Below are 13,713 nucleotides of genomic sequence, written 5' to 3'. Positions count from 1 at the left end.
ATAATATTTAAAATGCAAATCACCAACCACTTTGGCAACCACAAAGATAAAAATATTTAAAATACAAACCACCAACCAAACCACTTAGACAACCACATAGATAGAATATTCAAAACACAAATCACAAGCCACTTATGCAACCACAAAAATAATATTATTTAAAACACAAATCAAGGTTTGCCGCTAAACACATCACAAAAATCAACTTAATCATGTTATCATAATTAAAATTAAAACTTTACACCAATTCCCCCAAGACTCATATAGATTTCTTAAAAATCAAAACTTTGAAATGAAATAGCACAAAAATCGAAACTTTAAATTAAAGACATCCTAAAAAAATATTACTCATGAGATCATAATAAAAATCATAGCTTTATAATTAAGTACACATAAACAACACACAAATAATAACTTTACATCAAATATATGACATCAAACATATTACTCATGTTATAATAATAAAAATCGAAATTTATAATTAAGTTTATCAAAGCAAACATATTACTCATAAAAATAAAATATTATAGTTAAATTCTTTAAGGCAATTAAAAATCAATATTTTTCTTTTAAGACAACAAGTTTTATATCAATATCTTACAAACTATTAATTTAATATCTAGCCTAACATTGCATGGGGAAAAGCCCTTACCTTAGGCGCTTTCTTTCTTAACACCTCTAAATTTGCACGAGAAATAGCTCACGAGGCAGTAATGAATTCAACACCGATAGATATTGGAATTTACGACTCAGAAAATTATTTTGAGAGTGTACGAATGACAAATAGGTGTGACAACCAGATGTCTAATGGAAATGTATGAACATATAAGCTATTTACGTTGCACTGTTACCATTGATTTCTTGTCTAAAATTGAAGTGTACTTAATTTCAAGATTATGCTACTAATAATTACCATTTGTTTAATTTTATTAGGTTGTTGCAAAGCCAATTGAAATCATGTGTATTTATATGTATGAGTTAATTTGGATTAACTAATAGAGTTCACCATATATTGAAGGGTGTCACACACTAATTTTAATTAAATAAATAAATTAGAGATTGTCACATTACCCTTTTAATTTTTTTATCTAATAGTTACGAAACCAAAAATTTCATAGAATTATTTTTGTAGACAATTATAATAAAATTATAATTTTTAGTTTAAAAGAGATGAATGCATGAGATACAAAAAGGACAATAGTCTTTTTGTGTCCTCTCTTAATTGCACAAAAAACTTATAATTAAATTTATAATCTTCCTTTAAAAAATAAATTAAAGGTTTTTAAAATGAATTAATGCACATTATGCCAAGAAAACACCATGAATTGTCATAAAATCTTGTCATAAAGGAGAATAAAAGAATGAGTCAAGTCAGTAATTTTTGTTTTTACGGGATGAACCAAAAATATTTTCAAAACACTTATACATAAAGGTTGGTTTCACTAACTCTATAATATCTCCTAAAATGAATACTTATTTGGTCGCAAATAAAACTAACAAACAATATAACTTATATAAATTCTAATTTAATTAAATAATTCAACTAATATTTTATCAACTAAAATAAATCAAGCAAGACAAGAATACCACTCACACATAACAAAATAAAACAAACATATCTAACCCATCAATTTCATGATTATCGAAACTAATCAAATAAAAAAATGTCCATTTACGAAATAATGACGTCATAAATAGTCTCCATGTAATTGTCACGTCAACACAATTAAATAAAAATGACTTATATAAATTCTAATTTAATTAAATAATTCAACTGATATTTTATCAACTAAAATAAATCAAGCAAGACAAGAATACCACTCACACATAACAAAATAAAACAAACATATCTAACACATCAATTTCATGATTATCGAAACTAATCAAATAAAAAAATGTCCATTTATGAAATAATGACATCATAAATAGTCCCCATGTAATTGTCACTTCAAAACAATTAAATAAAAATGAAGATTATAATTATTTAGGTAGAATAGAGTGTGATAAAATTTAATTTAATTTATTTACACATAGAATAATTATTAATTTAATAATAACAATTACTAAAAAGATACATATATAATATATATGAAAATTTTGGGGTGTTACACTTTCTAATCCTATGGAAGATCATTATGCTGCAGCAATAAGAGTGTTGACATACATCAAAAATAATCCAGGACAAGGTCTATTTTTCTCTTCCACCACAGAACCTTCTCTCAAAGCTTTTAGTGACTCAGGTTGGGCAGCCTGTCCTGACACCAGAAGATCCATTACTGGTTTTAATGTTTTCTATGGATCTTCATTAATCAGTGGCTGCTCTATTTACTTCATGATCTTAAACAACGTATGCAACAACCAGTTCCTCTATATTGTGACAATCGTTCTGCCATACAAATTGCTCAAAATCCAGCAATGCATGAGAGAACCAAGCATATTGAAATCGATTGTCATCTCATAAGGGATAAAGTCCAAGCTAACATCATCAAACTTCTATCAATTCCCACTTTGGCCCAATTGACAGATCTTCACACCAAACCATTGCATCCAGTTCATTTTCAGTCTCTTTTGTCCAAGCTGAGCATTAAGAATATATATGTTGCAGCTTGAGGGGATATTGGATGTAATAAATTAGTTTTTTTATATTAAGTTAGTTAGATATTCTTAGTATATAAGATTTACTCTTTTCTATTCTTTGATATAATAATTCATTCTTTCTTTCTTTCTGTTACTTGTAATAACTTCTTTATGTGAATAAAAGTTATAATATCTCCTAAAGAAAGAGAAGAAGACATACTAAACACTCTAAAAATTCAAAGAAAACACAATCAATTTAGTAAAATACTTTTTCGACATCAAATATTGACATTAAACATTATACGGTTATAGGTATTTTAATTTTGTTTTCACTCTCTTTGGATTAATTCAGCTAAACACAATCTCAATAATTTTATATGCTGTTTAATTTGTGTGTTCAACATATTTCATCAACTTACTATGAGTTATGAGTGCAACTAACGTCTTTCTAAAAAACTTGTGACACAAACATAACCAACAAAGCACTTCCATGGTCCACATGACCCCTGCTTCATCGTAAATAAATGTAGATGTTAGGCCAATCTCATCGAGTAGTTGGACATTCATGACACTGTTATTAACAACCTTTTAAAGCATGCACAATGGTATTTTTGGTACAGTATAAGGCAAATATATTTATCGATTATCAAATAGAAATAACTTCAACATAAAATATGGGGAAAAAAAAAACTAGCAGTCATTCATTGTTTTAATGCACCGTTAAGTAAAATAAATTATCATTGAAGAAAAGTTAAATATCAAATAAGAAATGAAAATTTCAAATATTCTAAAAAACATTTATTATTTTAATTTCCTAAAATGTGTATTTATTTTACTTAGATGAAAGACTTTTGAACTAAATTATTGTTGTGAAGATAAAAATAAAATGTTAGTAATGCATTTATGAAATCAATTTTTTGACGTTTTCATTAATTCTAGAAACATAGATAATTAATTGTCCACTTCCAAATATCTTACCTCCATTTTAACAAATAAAGTAAATACAAATTTTAAAAAATAATAACAAAAAATATTTTTACAAAGTAATCAACCCTTTAGTCATACATGTATCTATCAACTCAAACATATAGTAGTAACATCAAACACTAACAAAATATTCATCCATCTATATTAACCTTTGGAAGAGGGTGAGTTGGTGCCTTTATTTTTCATTAGAATATTTGAAAGTTGAGTGCAATTTAATTTAAAACACGAGAGAATACGCTACGAAGATATAAACATCTGGGATAACACTATAAGATGACCAAACATTTTTTATTTAAAACTATATCACAATATAAATTATTATTACACACAACGCAAACTAATAGAATGATATCCTTGTAACTATTTAAATATTATTTTTATTGAATCAACACCGATAGAATTTCATAATCAATGTCCTTTCAAAATTGTTTTCAATAGAAATCAATTTGAGATTATGTAACCTATTTTATGATAAATCATAAATAAAATTTTAATAATTTCATTTTTTTTATCAGATGCAACAATAGGCCGTAGCATAAATATGTAATATTATTATATATGGTGTGTATGTATTAAATAAACAATTAATGTATATACTATACTAACTAAAATAAAAATTAATTTGATACCCCTAAAAATATGGAATCCGACGGTTGCCCTTCATGTTCAGCTTAGGACAACCACCGACTTCTAGTACCATATTTTCTATGAAATGGAGGCTGTGATCCATATTTTCCACACTATTTATGAAAAAATATTAAATAGAAAAGAAAGTAAAAGAAAAGAATACGAGAGGTACGATGAAAATGTTCATATTATATAAGTTTCATATATCAATCGTTAAAGGAATACAAATAAACGACAGCGTATCAACATGAAAAAATATTTCGTGTTTTGGTTCGGACAAATTCAGGTGCTGAGTAGTTTTTGGTTGGACCAAATCCATTATAAAGCCGTTAATTGCGCCGTCTAAACCGCTTACATGTTCTTTACAGGCCCAATCCTGTATTCTTTTTCTTTGAGTATTTGTTCTACGAAAAGTTTGCCCGTAGCCTCTCTTTTATTCATAATATCCTTAAAATGCAAAGAAAAAGACTAATTAATATATTATATATATTTATTAAAAATGACCAATTTATTTTTCCATTTTAATATTTTCGGAACAAAGTAAATATCAAAACATTCTTTTTTTTTTCTGTACACAATTTCAACACCGGAAAATTTACAAAAAAAAGTTTCAGTACATAACATCACTTATAGAAATCATTTTCGAAGTTCTCCGGAACTACAGAGAAACTTATTTCAACTTTTTTGAAAAAAATACACAATTGACAAATTTCAACGTAACATTTTCGGGCTACTAGAAAATTTCATCAAGCTTTTCAGTAGTTGTTTGATATTTTTAATTTTTTTTTTAATTTTTTTTATTATATTAGTATTTATTTAATTCATTTTATTTTAAGTAATTTTTTTTCAATTGGTAGGGCTAGAGATAGAGACGACAAAATTGTAGGAATAATATGTGAGTTTTAATCGTCTATGAATATTATTTAATGGTGTATTAATTATTAATTATTTAATAGTGTATTAATTATGATTTATAGTGTATATAAAAAACAAAGTGTGTACGAAAAACTTCGTAAATACCAAAAAAGTTAAAGAAGTTTTTCGCTAATACACATTTTTCTATTCTATATCAGAAATCTTTTTTTGATCTGAAAAGTTTGTAAAAAGTTTTCTAGAAACACTTTATATACCGGAATTCTTCTAAATAATTTTTTGGAAGTTACCAAAAAAATTTTACCTATCGGAAATCTTTTTTACTCACTCTAGAAATAATGAAATAGTGGAAATCTTTTTTACTGACTCCGAAAATAATAATGAAATAGTAAAAAAAAAAGTAATTTTGAATTTAGTAAAATAATTATAAAAAAGAAGAATATTTTTAATATTTTTATAAATTTATAGGAGGATATAAGTATAAAAATGGAGGTACGCGTAAATTTTTCTACTACCACCTCTCAATCGAGACAAAATTTAAAATTTTTTGAAAAACTTTTAAAGATGAAAAAAGAAGTTTATTTATTTGGCAGTGCCAGTTGGGCTGGGTTGTGTCCACTGTCCACCCATCAGAGTACTCTCTATATGGCGATAAGCAAAATGACATTATTGTCATAGCACGAATCCAGTGAACCTAGCTTGATAAAATGTGTGAGATTGCATTAAGGCTGCTGCTGCTTTTTGTTGACATTGATGTAGCAAGCAGCCGGTGACGATGGAATCCAGACCACATGCAACAACACTATATGCATTTCAATTCAATCATTCCGGACCACATAATCAACAAAAAAGAAACGTACACACAATAATAATGCACCAAATGTATGTCCTTACTAATTAACCTTTGTTTGGATTCCCTATAGCTCATACTATTTCTACTTAGACTCTTATTTTCTCCATCAACTATATAATAAACTTGACATGGACATAATATTATTTGGTATTAATCTTTCAGATCCAAGACCTCTGCAGTCTATTGCACTGTGCAACCACAATAGAGATTTAAACTCTCATTTAAAATCTCTCATGCAATCTCATATCATCAACCAAGATCCGAATCCCATATATAGATACTTGTAGTTTCTTAACCAAATAAAAGCAAATTTAAATTGATGCGAAATATTTATGTTAGGTTAATTTTTAAACCACATTCCTAAATAGTTTATAGATCAGTATTTAAAAATTATAAAAAAATTTAACAATCGTCAATGACATATTAAAAAATAATAGTTCACCATCCTTCTCGTTTGTATTGATAAGACAATGATTTAATTGATATTGTTTTAATTTGAGATATATACATTTGTTTTATCTTATTTTTATCGAACAATATCATTTAAGTTACTATATGAATCATTGAAATTAAAATGATGATTAACGCTATTTCTAAGAGCCAACATATCTAGTCATTAAAATTTTAAACATTTTTTAAATACTAGTTTATAGAAGACTGTATTCTATACAAGAATTTGTCATATATAAAACTACCATCGTTACAAAATTATTTGAACATCTGTATTTTATAAGTGCTTGCATAATTTAAAACAAACTGGATACTTAAGTGCACATTTGTGTTCATGATTTAGTAGCATGTAGTAAGAGAATCTAAGTACACATCAAATATGGAAAAAATAAAAAAGTTGAAAAACTTTTGTCTATGTATATATTTTTGACTTCTTTGCGAAGGAGCATGGAACTCAAGAAAGTGAAGATTGAAGCTGTAATAATGGCATGTGTAGAAGGTTTGCTACGCAGGAGAGATGATGCCATCACTTGCATCTATCCTTCAAAAGCATGGTTGTTTGCATCATCTCTTCTTCGCAGGAAACCTTACATATGCAAAATCAAACACTATTTTTTTTCTTGGAGAAGCAATGTGGAAAAGGATGAGGTAAGTGCTGTTTTCTACTATCATATTTCCTCCGTTAAATTTACAATTTCATCATGGTACAATCCTTTTAAGGCATTAATACACTTTCGTATTTCCACTTTTTTATTCACATGATTATGTTGTCTTAATATTTTCAAAAGATACTATACAAGATGATCTCTTAAGTTCAAGAGTCTTGGTGTTTTCTAAATTTATAGTTTGCATCCACAATCACTCACAGTCACAATTCTCCAATTTGTTTGGAAATTCATAGGAGCACAAGAATTAAAATTAAACAGTGTTTAGTTTGATAAAAAGAGCTACTTAAACGCAACTTTGTATTTGTTATTGATATTTGATGCATTTTTTACATTTGTAAGTTGTATGATATTTAGATCAAATACTTTAATTTTGAGAATTTAATTAAAATATTAAAATAAGTAAACAGCCACTTTTAAAAAACTCAACATATTTTGTTTATGAATATAATTTTTATTTGTCTTGTAAAATCCAAATTTGTTTGGAATAATAACCATTTTTTATCATAATTCTTTTTAAGATTTTTTATCAAGTTTTTAATAGCTCATTAGTTTATGTAGATATTGGCAACGAGTTAACAATTATGCATAATTCTTAATATGTTTGTTGGTTTAATTAACCCTGATACAAAAATTCTTATTAACATCGTGATTTTAATTGTTTCTATGTTGGCTTTAATGTTGCAAATTAGACAATTGTATTCCTGAGAAAATGTGATTTCATGTGTCATTTCATATTATTTGATTTTTAAAACTTTTTCACTGTTAGTCATACTTTTTTATTTTAATAATTTTTCACCTAATAGGAATTAAATATGTCTATTTTATTTTATTGAATTTTACACTACAAATACTTAATATTACATGATGCCATATACAGAATCAAATTCCTATAACCATCTTTATAACTCACTATTTAGTACTACACATTTATTTAATTATAAATACCATTTGAGAAAAAAAATTATCTAAATAAAAGCACTATTTTAATTTACTATATGTAATTGTTATCATTTTTTCCAAAAATATTATTTATTAATATTACTAATTTATCTTAAAATATAAAAAATTAAATTTGACACATTTAAATATAAATTTCTTTTAAAAATATTAATACATTAACTATACTATCAATTTTAAAAAATAACGAGTGCTTGTAAAAAAGAATTGTACATTAATTTCATCACTTTCTGTATTAGTACATGAAATTCATGTGTATATGACTAAAATAATACTTTCATGATTAAATAAAATGCATATTAATATCACCAATAATAGGGATGACAATAGGTAAAATTTAAATAAAGTTTTATATTACTCGTCTCATATTCGCAGTTTAAAAAATTACACATACTTTTGATATCAACTTTAATATTTGTACTCTTACCTTTTAGATACCTAAATATTTATATATATTAGCTCTGTGTTTTAATTAAAATAGATTGATAAATAATCTATAATATTGTGGTTAAATTTAAAAATAATCTAAGTATCTTAGATCAAAATTATAAAGTATTATAAACTAAAATATTTTCTAACTCAAAATATTCAAACATTCAAAATAATATTTTATGAAGTTACAAATCTTGAAATGGTGTTCTCTAATATCTATAAAAAAATGTGATATGTTTATTAAATTAGTTAAATATAATTATAAAATCATGATTAATAACACAAATTTTTTAATTATAAAATTACAATTATTTACCTCTTCATTATAATCAAATTTTTGAAAAATTTACAAATCTTTCAATTCTAAATATTATAGTGGTCCAATAATACCAAGATGCTAAAACATAAAAAAAAGATAAAACAAAATTAAACTAAACATAAATATAATACAGTTTCCGCACCTATACCCAGACAATTTTACGGATATCAGTCTCCATACCTCGGATCTAAATGTCATCCTAATCCTAGTCATAGAAATAGTATTAAAATTTGTTACTCTCCAATTCAAGCCTTTGGTAGTTTTAGCATCCCCTATGTTTTTAATAATTTTTTTGGCATCAGTTATACCCATATATAATTAAAATTTATTTTTGGCAAAAAAATTAAAAGACACAGTGATAAAAGAACAAATCCTCGAGGATGATTCCTAAATAACTGATAATTTCAATGCGAAGAGTATGCTACTATCAATTTTGTGGAGTATTATAGGAAAAATGGTAGTGTACAGAATTAGTTCTAAATTCACAACTGCATGGTCAAACAAGCAAATGCTGATTGTCTGATCAAAACACAGCAGAATTGATCTTCACTAATATGGTGTGTGCACCGCCTTTAACAAGAGTTGGCTGTAGTCTAGGTAATATCTGCACGAGAGTAACTATCAAATGGTTGCAGTAATTTGTCGAAAAACAAACATACATCAATTAAATAATGTCTTAATATGACTTTTAAACCACTACATTGTTGGAGTGGAAGAATACTTTTAAACCACTACATTGTTGGAATGAAAGAATACTAGCATAACACATGTAACCTCGCTTTATGAGTATTTACTTAGCGATTAACGACATAACATAATTTCATACTTAGTTCATAATTTCATACTTAGTTCCCACAAAATAAAATAAAAAATTGAACGTTTGAAAGACAGTGATGATATAACAATTCATCGAGCATGATTCCTTATCAATTTTGTGGAATTATAGAGAAAATGGTATGGTAGTTACAGAATTAGTTCTAAATTCACAACTGTGTGGCTATTCTGGTGTGTGCACATGCTGCAGTAAGATTGGGTTGTAGTCTAGGTAATGACTGCATGAGAGTAACTATGATCTATCAAATGATGGCAGTAATTTATTGGATGACAAATTATAGGAAAAATTATAATTTTGAATATGGTGGTAATTGGTAAATATAGTTCAGATTGAGATTATCAACCAATATAGTGATTAATCATTCTTTTAGTTAATTCAACCTACATTGCAAATTTGTTCGCAAGAATTAACATATCCTAAATTGTAACTCTCCAATAATAAATATCAAAGGTGAAACAAAAATAAAAATGGCTGCCACTGATTTAGCACCATCATCTGAGATTTTATGTCCTTCCTTACGAAATACTGTCATAAGAAATCCATAGAGACAATAAAAGAATAAATCTGAAGGGAGTGGGAGGCTTGGTAGCATACCTCAAAAGTTGTTATAATTCTTTATCACTGTCAAGTTGTGCTTTTGCTGCGGCCTTTTCAGCTTCATCCAAAACGAAAGTTTTCAATGATTCAACATCCCTTGAACCTGACCATTTCACCACATGCAAAAATAAAATATGGTTTAGGATCTATCACTTCTACCCTAGCTTTGGTTGGGGGGAAATGGAAAGGCATAGTAGCTATTACAAATAGGTCATATAAGCCTAAAAAATTTAAATCATAAATTAGTCTATGATAAAAACAGCATTTTTGTTTCTCTATAAATTAACAAACATAACTAATTTGACCATCATCGTTCTTTAGTACTAGGAACAGGTGTGCCATCTTGCACCTTCATTCATCAGGAGAAAGTATGAGTGAGGTTTCGTTCTAAATTTCTACATTAAAAAGATCACAATTGTGTATATGTGACAATGAGGACTTTTGTTTGGTTTTCCAAACTTGATATAGAACATGTGAACCCAGGGCCCATAGTAATTAAGGTTTATAAGACGAGGCCCAAGAGGAAGGATGTGCCTTCTTATCACAGTACGAGGTGATGCACCTGATCAGATTTAGGGGGAAGATGCTTGGGATGCATTTCCGGAGAGTGAGTATATGTATGGGATGAGAAGAGGGTGAGAGGCACGCTAGGAATCAATTGGGTCCTGGGAGATAATAGGCTTTATGAATTGCCGGTAGGCCTTAGGTTGCCTTAGTGTGTGCTTGGAAAACACCACAATCATGGTGGGGACTAGGAGCTACACATTGGAGCTTTTAAAAATCACTGTGGGATAACCTTAAACTCACAATGGCGGTTGCTAACCGGTCACCACTCAACCTTAACTTTTTTCTGCATATTTTTCTGCTTTACTAGTCATTTGAATCTCTTCTTTTTGTAATTCAGTAGTCCAAGACTGATTATTATTCACCATACTTAGACCTGAACTTTCATACAATACAGTTGAATTCCTATTTTTACCTTCAATATTTCTGAGCACTTTTCATAAAAGAATTCCAAAAGAAGTTCTAGGACAAGCTTCATTCTATTGTTTTTGAAAATTATTTAATTGTACAAAATAAAAATATCAAAAACTTATTTGATGAACTATGTTTATAAAATAGGTTTTGAAAGTTCAAAGATACTCCAACAGTAGTGGTGGTGGCAGGAACGACAATAGTGGTGGCATAATGGCAGTGGTAGAGGTGATAGTTCTAGTGGTGTGGTACTGTCATGGTTTGAAGTGATGTGTAAAAATTGATGAAAACAAGTGAACAAAACAACACAACCACACCTTATCCACTAAGTAGGGTTGGCTACATGGATCAAACAACGCCATAATATTCAATCATATATCATATCTCTATCCAATTCATTAATCTCTAAGTCTTTCTTATTAGTTTCTCTTATATTTTTTCTAGGATTTCTCTGTCTATACAGAATCTACATGTCTCCTCTCCACATACCCAAACCACCTAAGCCGAGTGTCAACTATCTTTTTAACGAAAAGTGAACAAAACGTAAACTAAAAAAAGTTTCCGATTTTCTACTAAAAAGATTGAATGTTGAGGGCAGGATGGTCTATTCTGTTTTTATTAAAATGTTTTCTATTTTCATTTCCTATTTTGAATTTTTTTTAACAAAAATACCACCTTGTATTCCTTCTAATTTCTGTTTTCAAATAGTAGTAGTTCAATCTAAAACAAAAATCCGTTTGCAAAATCAGTAATCAAACAGGCTCCACCTTAACCCAACCATGAACCCTGGATATAAGCAAACATGAAACATCAATGAGTAAATACACATTGTGTACTCCCTCCTCTTACTTGGACATCGCCCTTACAACACACATGATACTTGACATGCATTGTTAAACATTTTTTTAATGAAACATAAGACTATTATTTTGTGGGATATAGGTACTTATGATAGTTTTGTCTAACAAGTCATAATTGTTCGAGGGTTTGATGATCTCCATCCTCAGCAAAATATTATACAGTCCACTTTGAATGGCTCCATGCTCAAGTCATAATTCACATGCTCAAGATAAATCTTTCATGCCACTTTGAATGGCTATACTAATTACTAACATTGCTGTTGCAAAAAATATTATATAGCCATTCAAAGTGGCCTGAAAGATTGATCTTGAGCATGTAAATTAAGTAAAATTCATACAGTGTAGTTGAGCAGAATCTAATAAAACCTATATATTTTACAAAAGGGAATATTCCAATTAGTGATTACCTTGATATTTAGCAACTTCTTCACCGTCATAGAAAATCTTAAAGGTAGGATATGAGTGAATATCAACTTTAGAACAAACAGCTTTGTCGGTGCCGCAATCGACTTCTCCAATCTCTATTTCATCTTCATTTTCCATTGCCTTCCCCATATCATCCCACAATGAACCCAGATTCTTGCTGTCACAAAAATCATTATCATTTTACAAAAAATCAGCAAACAGTTTTTTCTTTTAATTAAAAAAAAAAAACATAAAAAGAGCATGTTGATCATCAAGTTTAGATTACTACAAAGTGTATAACAGAATTAAATTAAAATAATTACCAATGCTTGCACCAGGGAACGCAGAATTTCACAAACCATGCAGTATCTTTCTCCTTTATCTGGATACCAAATAAAAATTGAAATTGAAAATTTAAAACATAGATGAAAACTCCACACACAAAAAAAAAATAAAAAATGAACAAAAAATCCCCCTAAAACACAAACCCTCAAAATAAAACAATTTATATCCCTATCTATTAGAGACTATAGAGGAAACATGCAATTAGCAATGGCATGAATGGAATATTACTTCGAATAAAAAAAATGAAGAAAATAAAGAGTTGAACCTTATCGGAGAAGGTGTCGGAGGTTAAAGCGATGACTTCGGAATGGGTGGGGATTGAAAAGGAGAGGAGAAGGATACATGTTGTTGTTAGAATTAGAAGAAGAGATGATGATGATGATGATTCACTGTGCGTGCGCCGAGTTCTCATGATCTATGATTTGATTCTTTCTCTTCTGCTACGCCACCGCAGAAATGTACTCTCTAGATCTTGCAGGATGTACCCACGTGCTTTGCGCGTGATTATCAATATTTATGCTCATACAAAAAGTGATTTTAATGTTGAGTAACTTTCGAGGTTCATTTTAAATATTTTTGAAATAAATATATATATTTTAAAATAACTAATTTTGTTAGAGCAATATCTATTTGTTAATCAATTTTTCTCAAACTACCTTGCAACTCTATTTTGTATGTTGTAAGTAAAAATTATTATTTTTTAAATAAAACAGTTATTAATACTTCAATTATTATTTTTTATTCAAATAAAGTTAAATCATTTGAATTCGAAACTTAATCAAGTAACGAATCAAAATTACTGTAAAATACGTAAGAGGTAGATGTTCTTGTTAATAGATAAACATTATTATTAATTTGTCGTATAATAAAAAATAACTTAAAAATTGTCGTGTAATTATAGAACCATATTTTCATATGTTAGATTTTACATTGAGTAGGTCATGAACAACTTA

The 13,713-nt window shown here is 28.1% G+C and overlaps 1 protein-coding gene across 1 annotated transcript; it reads right to left on the bottom strand.

Moving 5' to 3' along the window:
* Positions 1-9,102: 9,102 nt before the first annotated feature.
* Positions 9,103-13,262, bottom strand: LOC101494101 (protein disulfide-isomerase 5-1). Its single transcript, XM_004487080.4, has 5 exons — positions 13,026-13,262; positions 12,739-12,797; positions 12,418-12,593; positions 10,173-10,278; positions 9,103-9,347 (listed from the first exon to the last, which is right to left on the bottom strand). The coding sequence occupies exons 1-4, from the start codon at positions 13,170-13,172 to the stop codon at positions 10,184-10,186; spliced, it is 477 nt and encodes a 158-aa protein (XP_004487137.1). The 5' UTR covers positions 13,173-13,262; the 3' UTR covers positions 9,103-9,347; positions 10,173-10,183.
* Positions 13,263-13,713: the final 451 nt, after the last annotated feature.

Source organism: Cicer arietinum, chromosome 1 (assembly GCF_000331145.2).
Source record: "Cicer arietinum cultivar CDC Frontier isolate Library 1 chromosome 1, Cicar.CDCFrontier_v2.0, whole genome shotgun sequence".
In the NCBI taxonomy this organism is placed as follows: domain Eukaryota; kingdom Viridiplantae; phylum Streptophyta; class Magnoliopsida; order Fabales; family Fabaceae; genus Cicer; species Cicer arietinum.
This window is presented reverse-complemented; position numbering and strand designations above follow the sequence as displayed.